At 43.8% G+C, this 18,712-nt stretch overlaps 1 protein-coding gene across 9 annotated transcripts in view; it reads left to right on the forward strand.

The window, feature by feature from the left end:
• LOC115202940 (probable C-mannosyltransferase DPY19L3) overlaps nt 1-18,712 on the forward strand; it is a 38,357-nt gene that overhangs the window by 6,071 nt on the left and 13,574 nt on the right. For 3 of the 9 annotated variants that reach the window (XM_029767131.1, XM_029767133.1, XM_029767132.1), the window contains exons 3-9: nt 9,835-9,962; nt 14,096-14,186; nt 16,359-16,480; nt 16,575-16,720; nt 17,024-17,147; nt 17,367-17,501; nt 18,493-18,624. In XM_029767131.1, coding sequence (XP_029622991.1) covers nt 9,835-9,962; nt 14,096-14,186; nt 16,359-16,480; nt 16,575-16,720; nt 17,024-17,147; nt 17,367-17,501; nt 18,493-18,624 — 878 coding nt within the window. The other 6 variants (XR_003880086.1, XM_029767129.1, XM_029767134.1 and 3 more) reach the window with 5 other exon arrangements.

Here is an 18,712-nt window from a genome sequence, read left to right on the forward strand (position 1 = left end):
ATATCGGTGAGCATATCAGAAATGGCAGATATTAGCTAAAAATGCCAACGTCGGCATTGGCCCGATGTCTAGTTTAACGGCGATGTGCAAAACCGAAGTCAAAGCTGACGTGCATACCTGTATAACATAGTTAGATGACGTAAAAAAATACAGCGCTACAGAGAACAAAAGCAGAAAAATACTAAGCGCACACTTCCAACAACTAAACAAGTTCAAGTCGAGCAGTCATTTGAAAGAGTAAGAACATTTCAGCGAGACAACTGACAACGCCAAGATAATGGATTTCATTGCCCTTGACAATCAACCGTTCTATGTCGTGGATGATGTTGGTTTTTGCCGACTGGTCGGGCACCGGTACACACTACCAAGTAGGTGCTATTTTTCAGATGTTGCCCTACCCAAGTTGCACAGTATTGTTGAAGCACATCCATGAGCTACTTGCTATGGGCGTCACTGATATTAGCTTCACGATTGACATTTGGACCAGCGATGTCAGCCCCATGAGCATGCTGAGTCTGACAGCACAGTGGGTCAATGAGGATTTTGAACTGAGGAAAGCCGAATTGCATGCTCAAGAATGTGCTGGTTCTCACACCGCTGCTGCCATTTCAATGGCATTTGAAAACATGTTTGAAACATGAACACACTCCTAGCACCATTCGAACAACTGGCTCGAGAAATAAGCTAGTCAACTGCGCCTGCAGCAGACGTGATACCCTCTGTCATGGCATTGAAACGCCTGCTCAACAAAACTGCCCACACAGACCGTGGGGTTAAAACGTACAAAAGTATTTGAGCCTGTGAACAAGCTATTCATGGCATTCTCTCTGAGCCGTTTTACTGTGTCGCTACTTCGATGCAGACAAGAAACAGGGTTTACGGGAAATGTTATACACGGCTGGACAAGATGAAAACGGACACAAGTGACAGTGCGCACTGAGGAGGAGCGGCCACGGACCGACATAGCTGAAACCTCACTGCTTGACATGTATGATAAAATCCTGGTTGAGAATGAAACGACTGAACAAATGAACAACGAAACAGCACAGCAAGTAAGTGAAAGAAATAGGTTTTGATTATGTTTTACTGGTAATGGGGACATACGTAAATGCCAACAAAATAACTTTTTGGTCAGTGTGGTGTGTGTGTAACCTTTATTGAACTAGGCAAGTCAGTTAAAAACAAATTCTTATTTACAATGACTGCCTACCCTGGCCAAACCCGGACAACGCTGGGCCAATTGTGCGCCGTCCTATGGGACTCCCAATCACGGCCAGATGTGATACAGCCTGGATTCGAACCAGGGTCTGTAGTGATGCCTCTTGTACTGAGATGCAGTGCCTTAGAATGCTGTGTGTGTGTGTGTGTGTGTGTGTGTGTGTGTGTGTGTGTGTGTGTGTGTGTGTGTGTGTGTGAAATATTTAACTACTGGAATGCTTAAAAGGCCGCATTTTTTTAATATATCGGTAATCGTTTTTTTTTGTTGCAAGGAAAATATCGGTATCGGCCAAAAATGGCATATCTAATATACATTATATAGAGAGAGTTAAGCCAATGCAGTTGAACGTTCTGAGAGCGCCACTTTCTCCTCCATAGCCATTGCTACGTGATGCTTCCGCGTTGTACTGTTTATTTCTGATAGTTTTCAAAACCTATGAAGATGTCTAGTGAAAGCAGATATGCAATTTGTTGACACTACAACAGAAGACTTGGATACGCATCCCGAATGCTAATCAATAAAAACGTATTGTGTTGTTACATCACCAACATTTCAAGAATTAAGTTCTATATGGACACTAACATGGCGGCCGCTCTAAAACCTGGCTTAACTCTATACACTGAGTATAACAAACATTCCTAGTATTGAGTTGCGCCCCCCACCCCCCCTTTTTGCCCTCAGAACAGCCTCAATTCGTTGGGACATGGACTCTACAAGGTGTCCGAAAGCGTTCCACAGGGATGCTGGCCCATATTGACTCCAATGATTCCCACTATCATGACTGTCCATGAGAATAAAATGGCGCCGGAAGAAATGGCAGCAGTTTTACGGGCGTCCAACCAATTTTGCTATTATGTGCTTTTTTTGCGTTATTTGTAACTTATTTTGTACATAATGTTTCTGCAACTGTATCTTATGGCAAAAAAAAGCTTCTGGATATCAGGACAGCGATCACTCACCTCGGATTAGACAAAGATTTTTTCTACAACAAGACATTCTCCAAATACCCCACAGGGCCGACATCCCTGTTATTTGCAAGAGGAAGCGACGCAGGTACAGAGGACAAAGAGCCGGATGCCTTGTCAGGACCCGGAGAAGGCGACCGGGAAAGCTGCCATTACCATCAATAATTCTTGCCAACGTACAATCATTGGACAATAAATTATACGAGGTACGATCACGAATATCCTACCAACGGGACATCAAAAACTGTAATATCCTATGTTTCACAGAATCGTGGCTGAATGACGACATGGATATTCAGCTAGAGTGATAAACGCTGCACTGGCAAGATAGAACAGCACACTCCTGTAAGACGAGGGGGGGCGGTCTGTGCATATTTGTAAACAACAGCTGGTGCGCAAAATCTAAGGAAGTCTCTAGTTTTGCTCGCCTGGAGTAGAGTATATTGTGATAAATTACAGGCCACACTACTTGCCTAGAGAGTTTTCAGCTATACTTTTCGTGGCTGTTTATTTACCACCACAGACAGATGCTGGCACTAAGACCGCACTCCATCAGCTGTATAAGGAAATAAGCAAACAGGAAACCACTCACCCAGAGGCGGCGCTCCTAGTGGCCGGAGACTAATGCAGGGAAACTTAAATCAGTTCTACCAAATTTCTATCAACATGTTAAATGTGCAACCAGAGGGAAAACAATTCTAGATCACCTGTACTCCACACACAGAGACGCGTACAATGCTCTCCCTCGCCCTCCATTTAGTAAATTTGACCACAACTTTATCCTCCTGATTCCTGCTTACAAGCAAAAATTAAAGCAGGAAGCACCAGTGACTCGGTCTATAAAAAAGTGGTCAGATGAAGCAGATGCTAAACTACAGGATTGTTTTGCTATCATAGACTGGAACATGTTCCGGGATTCTTCCGATGGCATTGAGGAGTACACCACCTCAGTCACTGGCTTTATCTATAAGTGCATTGAGGACGTCGTCCCCACAGTGACTGTACGTACATACCCCAACCAGAAGCCATGGATTACAGGCAACATTCGCACTGAGCTAAAGGATAGAGCTGCGGCTTTCAAGGTGCGGGACTCTAACCCGGAAGCTTACAAGAAATCCTGCTATGCCCTGCGATGAACCATCAAACAGGCAAAGCATCAATACAGGGCTAAGATTGAATCATACTACACCAGCTCCGATGCTCATCTTATGTGGCAGGGCTTGCAAACGATTACAGACTACAAAGGGAAGCACAGCTACGAGCTGCCCAGTGACACCAGCCTACCAGATGAGCTAAATCACTTCTATGCTCGCTTCGAGGCAAGCAACACTGAGGCATGCGTGAGAGCATCAGCTGTTCCGGACAACTGTGTGAACACGCTCTCCGTAACCGATGTGAGTAAGATCTTTAAACAGGTCAACATACACAAGGCTGTGGGGCCAGACGGATTACCAGGACGTGTGCTCCGGGCATGTGCTGACCAACTGGCAGGTGTCTTCACTGACATTTTCAACATGTCCCTGATTTGAGTCTGTAATACCAACATGTTTCAAGCAGACCACCATAGTCCTTGTGCCCAAGAACACAAAGGCAACCTGCCTAAATGACTACAGACCCGTAGCACTCACGTCCGTAGCCATGAAGTGTTTTAAACGGTCGTTAATGGCTCACATCAACACCATTATCCCAGAAACCCTAGACCCACTCTAATTTGCATACCGCCCAAACAGATCCACAGATGATGCAATCTCTGTTGCACTCCACACTGCCCTTTCCCACCTGGACAAAAGGAACACTTATGTGAGAATGCTATTCATTAACTACAGCTCAGCGTTCAACACCATAGTACCATCAAAGCTCATGACTAAGCTAAGGATCCTGGGACTAAACACCTCCCTCTGCAACTGGATCCTGGACTTCCTGACGGGCCGCCCCCAGGTGGTGAGGGTAGGTAGCAACACATCTGCCATGCTGATCCCCAACACTGGAGCTCCCCAGGGGTGTGTGCTCAGTCCCCTCCTGTACTCTCTGTTCACCCACGACTGCATGGCCAGGCACGACTCCCAACACCATCATTACGTTTGCAGACGACACAACAGTGGTAAGTCTGATCACCGACAATGACGAGACAGCCTATAGGGAGGAGGTCAGAGACCTGGCCGGGTGGTGCCAGAATAACAACCTATCCCTCAACGTAACCAAGACTAAGGAGATGATTGTGGACTACAGGAAACTGAGGACCGAGCACGCCCCCATTCTACAGGGCTGTAGTGGAGCAGGTTGAGAGCTTCAAGTTCCTTGGTGTCCACATCAACAAAAAACTAGAATGGTCCAAACAGACCAAGACAGTCGTGAAGAGGGCACGACAAAGCCTATTCCCCCTCAGGAAACAAAAGATTTGGCATGGGTCCTTAGATCCTCAAAAGGTTCTACAGCTGCAACATCGAGAGCATCCTGACTGGTTGCGTCACTGCCTGGTACGGCAATTGCTCGGCCTCTGACTGCAAGGCACTACAGAGGGTAGTGCGTACGGCCCAGTACATCACTGGGGCTAAGCTGCCTGCCATCCAGGACCTCTACACCAGGCGGTGTCAGAGGAAGGCCCTAAAAATTGTCACAGACCCCAGCCACCCCAGTCATAGACTGTTCTCTCTACTACCGTATGGCAAGCGGTACCGGAGTGCCAAGTCTAGGACAAAAAGGCTTCTCAACAGTTTTTACCTCCAAGCCATAAGACTCCTGAACAGGTAATCAAATGGCTACCCGGACTATTTGCATTGTGTGCCCCCCCCAACCCCTCTTTTTACGCTGCTGCTACTCTCTGTTTATCATATATGCATAGTCGCTTTAACTATACATTCATGTACATACTACCTCAATTGGGCCGACCAACCAGTGCTCCCGCACATTGGCTAACCAGGCTATCTGCATTGTGTCCCACCACCCGCCAACCCTCTTTTACGCTACTGCTACTCTCTGTTCATCATATATGCATAGTCACTTTAACCATATCTATATGTACATACTACCTCAATCAGCCTGACTAACCGGTGTCTGTATGTAGCCTCGCTACTTTTATAGCCTCACTACTGTATATAGCCTGTCTTTTTACTAATTTATTTCTTTACTTACCTATTGTTCGCCTAACACCTTTTTTGCACTATTGGTTAGAGCCTGTAAGTAAGCATTTCACTGTAAGGTCTACACCTGTTGTATTCGGTGCACGTGACAAATAAACTTTGATTTGAATCAGAATGAGGTTTGCAATGAATAACTTCAACCAGACCCCCTTTCACCCCCAGAGGGGGGGGAGAAAAGAACTAGTGGTGATTAACAATTCACGTCCTACTCTAAGTGAGAGTGGTTTCTAAATGTACCAATGTTAAGTGTCTCTGTCTCTCTCTGCCCCCCCTCTCCATCTCTTTTGTCGCCAGCAGCCACGTTGTTGTCATTCCGCTAGGGACCTGTTTTTAACGTATTAAGTGTGTATGTTTATCATGTTATTAATTAGCTAGTAAATAAATGAAACCAATTTGTTTAGTACTGACATCAGGCTAAACAAATTGGGTTTTTGCAGATGCAAGGAGGTTACCACTGTTCAGAATGATATGAGGTTATGATTAATAAGTTGACTGTTTATAGATGTGATAGGTAAAGACCTTTTTAGAGTTTAACTCTTTAAAGGACCGCTCTCGTGGTTCCCCAGATCCTAATGAGTTAATTGTTACATGACTCATTTAATTGGGTAACAATTCAACTCGGTTAATTAGGTAAATTACAGTCTTCAGATTGTTGTTAAAGTCAAGTCACAACACCACAGTTGTGTCAAGTTGGCTGGGTGGTTGATCATTCTAGATACACACAGGAAACTGTTGTGCGTGAAACCTAGCAGCGCTGCAGTTCCTGACACACCTGTACGCCTGGCACCTACTACCAAAGGCTCATACGTTTATTGTCTTGCCCATTCACCCTCTGAATGACACACACACAGTGGCAAGACAAAGTATGTGAACCCTTTAGAATTACCTGGATTTCTGCATAGATTGATCATAAAATGTGATCTGATCTTCATCTAAGTCACAACAATAGTCAAACACAGTGTGCTTAAACTAATAACACACAAACGACTTATCATTTTTCATGTCTTTATTGAACACATCGTGTAAACATTCACAGTGCAGGTTGGAAAAAGTATGTGAACCCTTGGATTTAATAACAGGTTGACCCTCCTTTGGCAGCAATAACCTCAACCAAACATTTTCTCTAGATGCGTATCAGACCTGCACAACGGTCAGGAGGAATTTTGGACCATTCCTCTTTACAAAACTGTTTCAGTTCCACAATATTCTTGGGATGTCTGGTGTGAACCGCTCTCTTGAGCGTCTCAATTGGGTTGAGGTCAGGACTGACTTGGCCACTCTAGAAAGCGTATTTTCTTCTGTTCAAGCCTTTCTGTTCTTGATTTACTTCTGTCTTTTGTCCTGTTGCATCACCTAACTTCTGTTGAGCTTCAATTGGCAGACAGCCTTACATTCTCCTGCAAAATGTCTTGAGAATTAATTTTCCATCAATGATAACAAGCTGTCCAGGCCCTGAGGCAGCAAAGCAGCCCCAAACCATGATGCTCCCTCCACCATAGTTTACAGTTGGAATGATGTTGGTGTGCTGTGCCTTTTTTTTTCTCCACACATCGTATTGTGTGTTCCTTCCAAACAACACAACTTTAGTTTCATCTGTCCACAGAATATTTTGCCAGTAGCACTATGGAACATTCAGGTGCTTTTTTGCAGACTTCAGACGTGCAGAAATGTTTTTTTTTTGGACAGCAGTGGCTTCTTCCATGGTGTCCTCCCATGAACCCCATTCTTGTTTAGTGTTTTACGTATTGTAGACTCGTCAACAGAGATGTTAGCATCTTCCAGAGATTTCTGTAAGTCTTTAGCTGACACAATAGAATTCTTCTTAACCTCATCGAGCATTCTGAAGGGGGGCTCTTGCAGTCATCTTTGCAGGACGGCCACTCCTAAGGAGAGTAGCGACAGTGCTGAAATTTCTCCATTTATAGACAACTTGTCTTACCGTGGCCTGACTTTTAGAGATACTTTTGTTACCCTTTCCAGCTTTATGCGAGGCAACAATTCTGAATCTTAGGTCTTCTGAGATCTTTTTTGTTCGAGGCATGGTTCACATCAGGCAATGCTTCTTGTGGATAGCAAACTCAAATTTTGTGAGTGTTGTTTATGGGGCAGGGCAGCTCTAACCAAAATCTCCAATCTTGTCTCATTGATTCGACTCCAGGTTAGTTGACTCCTGACTCCAATTAGGTTTTGGAGAAGTCATTAGCCTAGGGGTTCACATACTTTTTCCAACCTACACTGTGAATGTTTAAATGATGTATTCAATATAGACAAGAAATGAGTTTAAGCACACTGTGTTTGTCTATTGTTGTGACTTAAAATTTGATCTGATCTTCATCTATGTCAAATTTATGCAGAAATCCAGGCAATTCCAAAGGTTTCACATACTTTTTCTTGCCACTGTACAATCCATGTCTCAATTGTCTCAAGGCTTACAAATCCTTCTTTAACCTGTCTCCTCCCCTTCATCTACACTGATTTTTAAGTGGATTTAACAAGTGACAACAATAAGTGATCATAGCTTTCAGCTGGATTCACCTGGTCAGTCTATGTCATGGAAAGAGCAGGTGTTTTTAATGTTTGTATACTCAGTGAATATGTCTCTATAGCCTAATAGGCTCATGTGGTTCAGTTCCTTGTGCTTAACTACAGACATTTATTTGGATGTGCCTGCTGCTTATGTTTTAGACTGCTGTCTACTTGATCTTGCTTATTGATATTACACTGAACAAAAATATGAAACGCAACATGTAAAGTGTTGGTTTCATGAGCTGAAATAAAATATCCCAGAAATGTTCCATTGGCACAAAAAGCTTATTTCTCTGAAATTTTGCGCTCATTTTTTTACGGCCCTGTTAGTGAGCATTTCTTCCTTGCCAAGATATGCCACACCTGTCAGGTGGATGGATTATAAAGAAGCTGATTAAACAGCATGATCATTACACAGGTGCATCTTGTGCTGGGGACAATAAAAAGGCACTCTAAAATGTGCAGTTTTGTCTGTCACACAACACAATGCCACAGATGTCTCCATGTTTTGAGGGAGCGTGCAATTGGCATGCTGACTGCAGGAATGTCCCCCAAAGCTGTTTCCAGATAATTGAATGTTATTTTCTCTACCATAAGCAGCCTCTGAGTGTGGTGCAGGAGCTGATATTCAGGGTGAGCCGGGAGACTGCCATCCTATTGCCTACATCAGTTGTTCTCGAGAGAGAGAGGCTCTGTTTTTGACAGTGGAGAAGAAGTGTCTGGCAGTCAAGTTGGCTCTGGATTCGTTTAGTTTCCATCTCCTTGGAGTTCTCATTGGAGACGGACCACCAGGTGGATGGACAGGATGAAGGACTCGAATGCCCTCATCACCCACTGGTACCTTTCCGTGCAGCCCTACAGGTTCACAATCAGCCAAGTCCCTGGCAAGGACAATGCCACGGCTGATTTCCTTCCCCCGGTGGCCCGACAGCTGGAGGGGGAGTGTGTGAAGGCCGCACCGAGGACAGCGCAGTTAAAACCCCCCGCCGAACAGATATCCTTCATAATTTATGCACGTTAACACTCACTTTACGCTATACACGTGGTGATACACATAATATAGAAATGAGGACGTGACACATTGCCTTTGTTTCTTATAACCCATACATAACTTCATTGCAGAAATGCGATCTTGCCATTTATTATCATTGTTTCTCTGTTGAATGCATGTTTCATAGTTTACATTGTCACTGGTGTAATTTCACTCCGTCTAACTTTTATCAGTTAACCAGCATCATTATCAACAAACAGTAAAGGTTCTATATAATGTCATGTTTATCTCCGTGTCTCTGTGGTTACCGGCTCCATGTCTGCGCATCATGGATGCCGCTTGTGTTCTGGTAAAGGAGGTCCAAGCTGAATTTTGATACTCAAGTATATTTCTGGTGAGGCGTTGGGAAATGCCACCCCTCTATTCATTGCGGGGGAACTTTTTTCCCTTGACGTGTTAAAATAGCAAAGTACCTTTTCATTCATTGATTTTGTGTACTGCTAATGCTAAAATAACTTTATGTATTTAAAATTTGATCAGTACATTCACACTTAATATCATGACGATGTGTATTTAAAATGAATGTTTTGCGAACCCCCCTTCAGGTAGAGAATAGCACTGGCTACTCCCCATATATTCTCTCTGTCCCTTCTCGTCAGTTGATTTATGTATGTTCTGTTCCTGCACCTTTTTTTTAAGTTGACATTTTTCATTTCAATTAATTTATCAATTTTGTCTTTTAAAACACTTTGGTTTATTTTCTCTAGTCATAATTTGTATTTAGCAAATTTGATAAATAAAACACCTACATTGTATGCACCCTATCTCAGTATCTCTTGTTGCCTCCTCGGTCATCCCTAACACCCTGTTAGGCATGGTGTCACATTGGTCAACGTAACCTGCATACATACGAGAACCTTGTTTAGACAAAGTTGTATCGGCTATCAGTGGAGACATTTAATATTGTTTTGTGTTATGTTACTCTCTCTTCAGGCGTATGGACATGGAGGACAGTGCTATGGGTTGCCATAGGTTGGATTGTGGGAATTAGTCTTGGCATGCTGTGCTGCATCTATGTGGCTACGCTCCACGAAAATGACCTGTGGTTTTCCAACATTAAGGTGAGAATCCCCAAAGATTACCCCAAAGATGGCCTCACTGTATGACCGTTGCTACTTGACTGTCCTGCACCCCACGTTGGAGTTCACGTTGGAAATCATATAGTCAAGTTGTTAGCAATAAGGAATTTGGTTTAGAAAGGAAGAGATCTTGATGAAGTGTAACTTATATGATAAATTATGAGTTATGATCTTTGTCCTTCGTTGGATTTCCTAATGTCATAAACACCTCATGCTGAAACAGACAGATGGATTCTCTCCCTGTCTTTCAAATCAGATAGATTTTTCACACCTTTTATAACCAAAGTCATGAAATTCAAGCAAACGTTTGTTACCAAATCCAACCTGAGCCAGTGAAAGAACCTTCCAGAACAGTATAAAAGAACATGTGATTCTGCCCAAAGATAGTATGTCACATTCAGTCTGGCGTGAAGTGCCTTTCCTGTGGTCTGGGACGTCATTAGATGGACCACATGTTGAGCTTATTGTCAGGCCTCCCTCCTCAATAATTCCCGGGCGTTGATTTTGTCATGAGCAGTGGTATTCAACAGGTTTTCCACCACGGTGCTCTCTTCTCCCAGTGCTGTGTTTTCTCTTTGAGAGTCCAGGTGTATACCTCCCACACAAATGCACAGCCCGTCTCAGCTCACACACGCATCCAAGCTGTGAATAATTTGCCAGTGTGCCATGGAAATCAAAGCGCACACCTAATTGAGCTAACCTGCGTGGATGCGCATATTTGATTCTACTCGGTTTCTTGTCTTTGTGTTGTTTTCCAGTTCTCTGCCTCTGTCTATCTGTGAAGGTAGAGAAGGTAGACAGATGTTCTCATTTATAATATATACGGGTCACTTTACAGAGCTGGCAGCAGCGACTCCCCTGTATTCAAACTCCGTGTGTTTATTTAACACAGTGTTCAAGAGGATGACGTCACTGCACATTGTGAGCCTAGCACTTTCCCAGAAAGTGTGTGTGTGTGAAGCCTGATGCCTGTTAATGCTATTCTAGTTGTGGCTTTCTATTAAATCCACACGGTGGAAAAAGCAACAACATTGAACAGCCTAGACGACAGTGGTATCCTATGACTACCGGGACTACCTCATATGAGTCATGCTTTGTTCTGACGTCGGGTAGAGATGACCGGGACCGGGATAAACAATGCGATAAAGACGTTATCCACTTTTTTTCCTCTCCTTATGTTTCATCAGCTTTCCCCAGGAACAATGCCTCTTGTCTGAATCAGGGTTTAGTGGGGACTAAAACATGCTGATTTATTCATTTCCATTTCTTGGTGCCAGTGGAGTCACTGGTGATTGTTTGTTGCAGTTAATTCATTGTGACTTCAGAGGGCTGCATGGGAGAATGCCGGCCATGTCTGCTTTGTTTGGGAGTCTGCTCGTTTTGAAAGAGACCGACTTTAATGATTCCATATGGTTTTTAAGCACAGTCCACATGTTGGGTCAGTTTTGGCTCAGCGTTGACTGAATGTTACGGTAGCGTTTCTGAAATGCAGGCATATCACTTAGTTATTTCCTGTTGGACATGGCTGTTCAGAGAGGCAGCTGCGTCCAGGCCTACTAAATTCATCACGTGTGAAGTCATGTCGGTGACAGTTATAGCACCTACCGGAGCTTATTTCAGTCCACTTCTCTCTCTCACTCTGCTTTTAGAAATATTTAAGCGGTCTGACAAACGGTGTCAACATTTTCCAAATGGTGTTCCAGGCTTTTTGTCTATGGCTTTTTCCTTTCTCTCTCTTTTTTATAGATGTGCCGAGAGGTCACCAGTTGTGGGTTGATTCGCCGTCCCTATCCGGCAATTTCAGTTGTCTTCCAGATCACGGACCGAGCTGGTTCTTCTGACGTGTTTGCTGCAGATTTGTTTTACTTTTAAAGGCTTTTTAATGACCTTGTAAAACTAATCTGATTGCTTTCTTTTATTTTTTTTGAATCAACTGGTTATTAGACAGATTGGGCAGTTAAAAAGAACGACTGGGGGGAAAAAAAACAGAGTGAGTGGCCTGTTTTTCTCAGACTGTTTGCTGGACCGTGAGAGGAGTGAGCTTGGGAGTAAACCTTGGTCACACGGAGAGGTTCTTATCGGGACTCCACCTGGGTACTTTCTCATCAGTGGGTGACTGCTGGATGTTGGAGACAAGACGTGCATGAGAAACCCCGCATCCAGACATGGAAATACGCAAGAGAGGACTGAGCAAGCTGGAGAGTTACTGGGGCATCTCTCAAGATGATGTGTCTGCTGAAAGTTGTGGTGAAGCAAGAGGGGGTTTAAGGGTCAGTGAAAGGGAAGACTCTGGGAGAGATTCCCAGAATTGGTACCGTCTGAGCATTCCACCTCTGTGGCCTTGGCAGACTGTTGTCATAGCAGCAGGGTTGGTATTGGCTGTGCTGACTGGGCTGGCTCATGCCTGGTGTGTTTACTCCATACATGAGAACCTGCTGTGGTTTTCTCACCTCAAGGTAAGCTGTACTCTGCTGATGTCATCAACCCTGACAGGGAGCCCGGTACACCCCTTTTATATAATGGGATGATTTTGCCTTTTCTGAAAAGTACTTGCAATACAGGTTAACTTTCTTTAAAATATTAAACTGTTGAATTAATGGTGATTGGCAAGATAATCTTTGTTAATCCAGAACGAAAAAATTGTGAAATGTGGTTAGACACTCGATTTGGTCAGATATTCGACTGCGGTACCATTTATTTAAGTGATAATGCCAGAAAAGCCGGTGCATGGAAGATATATTGGCACGGGTGTTGGCCCCAGACGAAGTCGAATGCTGGCAAACGGTGCCAATATATCCCCCAAACACCGACTCCAAGGGCATTATTACTTTTATACAACGGGTTACCAACATATTCAAATAATCATTTTACATATTTTCATAATTTTTTTTATTTCGATGAATTTATTCATACTATTTCATCCTTCCACAAGATATAGTCCCGACACAAATCTAGGGTTGCTACCCGAGCCTGCTGGTTGTTTGTTCTATCGGTTCGGTTGCCATACTGGCTGGCAACGTTCTGATCCTTTGCATGCTAGCTAGCAAACTACGGCAAATTTACAGTCAAGTCAAACCGTGTAGCTATAATAACAGCAAAGTAGCTGCATTTTTGTTAGTTTAAGCTGTTTTCTAGTAACATTTATTTGGATATATCCATAACATGGAGCTAATGATGTTTGATTTCAGCTGGCAAAGAAAATGTGCTCTCTCTTCAGGACACTGTTGTTCAGAGGAGCTAGCAAACAACACAGCTAACACAATCACTCTATTGATAGTTCTTTGTATATATCCATAATCATGATGCCGATTCATGATTTCGACTGTCTGGGGGGGAAAAGCTCCCTGCCTGTCTCTTTTAATTTATTTTATTTAACTTTTATTTAACTAGGCTGTCTCATGTCTGTCATCCCGACTCCCAGTATTTTCATTACTATGTGACCGCTGGAGATTGTTTCAACGTTCAAATTCAATGTTGCAAATGTTGGAGGGGCTGCATTGTGGTTACATGTTTTTCTTTTTTGAATTCTGTGCGGTTCTAAAGAGGCGTAATCTCTTTTATATTCTTTCCGTGTGCATCCATTTGCAGGCCTCATACTGTCTGTCATTACCCACAGGACATCAGTAATGTTGCGTATCCAGCACGATGTCTCGGGGAAGGACATTATATTTCACTTCCTCATTCTTAACCACACATTTTTACTGCACCTGTCTATTATAGTCAAAATGTTTATGGCCCAGACGGTATTAACGGCTGTACATTCATTGACATTTCTTCTGTAAAGTTTTGCCATATACAGTGCATTCGGAAAGTATTCAGATCCCTTGACTTTAAATGTGATATTTCAGTTTTTTATTTTCTATACATTTGCCGAAAATTCTAAAAACCTGTTTTTGTTTTGTCATTATGGGGTATTATGTTTAGATTGATGGGGGGGGGGGGGGATTTAATCCATTTTAGAATAAGGCTGTAACATAACAAAATGTGGGAAAAGTCCAGGGGCCTGAATACTTTCCAAATGTACTGTACCGGTTGTTCATATGTAGAACTCATCTTTTGTTTTTTATATTGTTTCATGTTTTGTAAATGTATTTCCATCTCTACTTATATTTCAGGAAGTTGAGCGTGAAATCTCCTTTCGGACAGAATGTGGCCTGTACTACTCGTACTATAAACAGATGTTGAGAGCTCCCTCCATACAGCAAGGTACGGTACGATGACCGTTACTCCCTGCACGCCACAGTAGATATAGGCTCGCCCCCCCCCTACTCCCATATACCCCTCAGATTATTCTACTGGTCATCTCAGGGGAAAGAACACAGAGGCCACTGAGAATCATAACCTTTTATGGTCACAAGTGCTCGTTCAGAACTCAATGCCCTGGAAATGAGCCCATTGACTTTTCGAACATTTCCTTTGCTCTGAAACTGGACAGTCGTCTTTTCGCCCCCATCAAATGAATTCCCCCTGTTTTAATTATGCAGCGTTTGCTGAAATAGAGGTCCTTAAATAGCGAGACAGAGGGCATTGGCATTCCCCTCGGTCCACATGTCTGTCTGGTCCCTTCATCATTACGCAATGGGAGAGGTATTTGACCATTGGTTTGTTATGTAACCACGGTAACAACGCTAGTTAAAAAGGGAGACGATGGAAGAAAAAAAAATGGCATTGTAAGTGACCTTAGTCATACTTCAATCTTTTAACAGGACCTCTCAGGATGGGGTGCTGTTGTATTTCTGCATGGGCGTAGCTCAGTCATTTTGGCCTGGCTCTAATCACAGGCATACTCAAAAGTTGTGATGACATTGCCGGGGCTGGAGTGAAACCTCAGATCTTTATTGCTATTTTCCAGGTACTGTTTGCTGAAACCAAACGTAATTCAATAACGCTCTTGCCCAGCAGACCGGAAACACGATCGCACTTTGTTTACATGACTCCATCTGCCCGAGTTAGAGTGATCTTATCCCTGCATTATGACTCAGCAGAGTTTTATGTAAGATCCCAAATGCGGCATTAGTATCTCAGACCCTATAACTCCGGAGAAGTTAGAGCCCATTTGTTTTTGAATGAGTTGCTGTATTAGACTACATACTGAAAGTGGACCAGTCACAGAAAGTTTCAAGTAACTGTCCAGTGAAAATCTCTCTTTTTAAAAGTTACAGACCTTTTAAAAAAATGCTTGTTATTTCCTGGTGAAGGATGATGACATCCTTCTGAGGAGGATGAGCTGGCCAATCAGTAGTCTACTTGCATTCATATTTTGAATGACTGGTTTACACCTACACCATAGAGTAGTGAGGAGGAGGAGCTCCGCTGGCCGTTCGTGTCCCAAGTCATTTAGCCATTCATTGTAGCCATTGGCACTCTGTAGAGTTGCGATTTTCCTCTAGTTTTCTTGTGTCAATTATCTTGTGACATTCCTGGATTCCTCATTGTACTAATAAAGTCAGATTTAATCAACAAATACGATAGTCATTTTAGAAAAGGTGAAGGGTACAAGACCGTATACATATATGGCTGTGTTGGCAAAATCACTACATATCCCATCGAGCCAAGCGGGGAGAGGTTGCCCATTGTCACGGTTCCAAGACCAGTCAGAAACGTCCAGCTAACCCTACGCCAATGATGCCAGTGGATCTCAAAACTGAACTTGGATCCGTGCTAAGTAGCGATGATATCCTTCGCCGCCATTGTTTTCCAACACAACAGGTAGATCAAACCAGTCATGACTATTCAACAAGACAATAAATCAGTTTCAAGTTTCTTTCCAGCGAATTTCTTAGGTACATGATTGTACGTATAACTAGCAAAGAAGTTTTGGCAATGAGGACAGAAACTAGTAGCGTACTTCAGCTAGTTTAGCCGGGGAAAACGAGCCCGGGACAGGATATACTGTAGCCGGGCGCACATGTACACTAGGCTAATTCAGGGCACAGATTGTAGTTTTTATGCCCTGATATCAGGAGCTGGCGGCCAAAAGGACCGCAGAGCAACTCTGAGACTGAAACGAATACATCAGATGACAAATATTTAAGGAGAGCGAATCGATATACAATCCCGAAATCAGCTGTCACTGTCAACAGTGAAACAACGCTTCAGATGATGTTTGATTGAACCTGAATCCAGAAAATGAATGGTGACGTCACTTCCAGACACGTTCGAGTCCTCCTCACCACTTGTTCTGTTGTTGGTGTACACCTATACCATTCCAACACAGAAAAGCTGCCTTTTAACATACTTAAGTACAGTTTTTTTGGGGGGGAGGGGAGAACTATTTCACTTCTATTGTAATTAATTATAGGTCATCATTCATAGAAATCTGGAAACACTGGACAGTTACTTTAAGAAAGAACCTTATTTCTGTCTGTATGTGATCAGGTCTTTCAGAGCTCATCAGTGATAATGCCACTGAATCCAAGAGAACCATCAACCTCCTGCGACGCATGAACATCTATCAGGAAGTGTTCCTAGGTGTTCTCTATAGGATTCTACCCATACAGGTAACACAGAGACCACGTCTACTAACAAGGCATTTCAAATAATAATGGAGACGATTGATGAGATGATGGTGTGTGTGTGTGTGTGTTATTTCAGGCCTACCTGGAGCCAGTGTATTTCTATATCTACACCGTGTTTTCTCTCCAAGCGGTGTATGTTATAGCCCTATTCATCACCAGCTGGCTGCTCAGTGGTTCCTGGCTAGCAGGGGCTCTCACTGGAGTCTGGTACATCCTCAACAGGTATACATCTCACCATGCACACCCAACTAATGATTCACTGAAAGGCTAGACGTGTTAGCCTGGTCCCAGATCTGTTAGTGCTTTTGCCTACTCCGTTGTCATTCTCAGGCGAAACATGACTCAAGTCCATAAGGAGTTGGCAAGAGAGCAGAAACAGACTGGCTCACAGTTTCTACAATTATAGCTACTGGACAAACTTGATGTCCTACAGCAAGCTGTCACAAGGCCAATCCTAAAATGCCCACTTCGACCTAAGATCTGAATGGACAATTTAAATGGTGGTGGTCTGTGATTGTGTTCCAGAGTGGACACCACGCGGGTGGAGTTCACCGTCTCTCTCAGGGAGAACTGGTCCCTGCCCTTCTTCGCTCTCCAGATAGCTGCCATCACTTGCTACCTGAGGCCTCACCTCAAACCCATCCAGCAGGTAGACACTCACCTAGCAGAGGACACCATCATCTCCTCTGTTCTCTACACACACACACACACACACACATACAATTACACCAGAATAGGAGAATGAAGAGAAAATCTGTGGAAATAGACTGACTCACTATCAAATGAAGTATCTTATAAGTTGTTTTGAGGTCAAGTGGTTGGATATAATGGGATCTGTGTTGTCCGTCCACTCCTTTCCTGTGAGCAGAAGGTGGTGTTGTGGCTGATGTTCCTGGCCACGTTGTGTTTCTGCCTCACCTGGCAGTTTAATCAGTTCATCCTGCTGGTTCAGGCTCTCATCATCTTCACCCTGGATTGTCTGGACCTCATCTCCACAGAACAGGTCTGTGACATCATTCCTCTCTCAGCATGCACATCACCATCACAGCATTCGGATATATATATGTGTGTGTGTGTGTGTGTGTGTGTGTGTTGTATTATTTTGTTCCTGGGCCGAGATTCAATCCCTTTCCCAACAATGCAGAGTTAAAAAGTTTTTAAAAAGAAGTATATACAAGGAGTTCTGGTACCGAGTCAATGTGCAGGGGTACAAGGTAATTGAAGTAATATGTACATGTGGATTGGGGTAAAAGTGACTAGGCAATCAGGATAGATAAAAAACAGAGTAACAGCAGTGTGTGTGGCGTCAGTGTGTGTACGTGTGTTGGAGTGTCAGTGTAACGTGTGGGTAGAGTCCATTGAGTGTGCATAGAGCCAGTGCAAGAGATTCAGTGCCCCAAAAAAAGGGTGACAATGCAAATAGTCCAGGTGGCCATTTGATGAACTGTTCAGCAGTGTTATGGCTTGGGGGTAGAAGCTGTTCAGGAGCTTTTTGGTCCCAGACTTGGTGCTCCGGTACCGCTTGCCGTGCGGTAGTTAGAGAGAACAGTCTATGACTTGGGTGCCTGGAGTCTTCGACAATTCTTAGGGCCTTCCTCTGACACCGCCTGGTACACAGGTCCTGGATGGCTGGGAGCTCGGCCTCAGTGACGTACAGGGTCGTACGCACTACCCTCTGTAGCACCGTACGGTCTGATGCCAAGCAGTTGCCTTACCAAGCGGTGATGCAGCCAGTCGAGATGCTCTCATGGTGCAGCTGTAGAACCTTTTGAGGATCTGAGGGCCCATGCCAAATCTTTGAGGCAATGGCTAGGGTTGAGGCAGGGTACGGATTTTGTAGCTCAGTTGGTAGAACAGGGTGCTCGTAATGCCAGGGTAGTGAGTTCTATTCCCGGGACCACCCATACGTAAAATGTATGCACACAGGACTGTTAGTCGCTTTGGATAAAGTCGTCTGCTAAATGGCATATGTTATTACCGATTCCTCTCTCCAGGTGACCTGCCTGTACCTAGTCCAGGTAAGCAGCCTGCTGTCCGTGTGGCTGCTGCAGTTCTGTAACTCCATGATCCTGGGCTCTCTGGCTCTCAGCTTCATTGTGGCCGCTCTCTTTGTCAAGCACTTCCAGGTGAGACCAAACACATACCATATGTTCCTCTTAAAACCCCAGGGATTTGACTGGTTTATTTTACAGTCTTGATATACAGTAAGTGCAA

Source organism: Salmo trutta, chromosome 12, assembly GCF_901001165.1.
Source record: "Salmo trutta chromosome 12, fSalTru1.1, whole genome shotgun sequence".
In the NCBI taxonomy this organism is placed as follows: Eukaryota; Metazoa; Chordata; class Actinopteri; order Salmoniformes; family Salmonidae; genus Salmo; species Salmo trutta.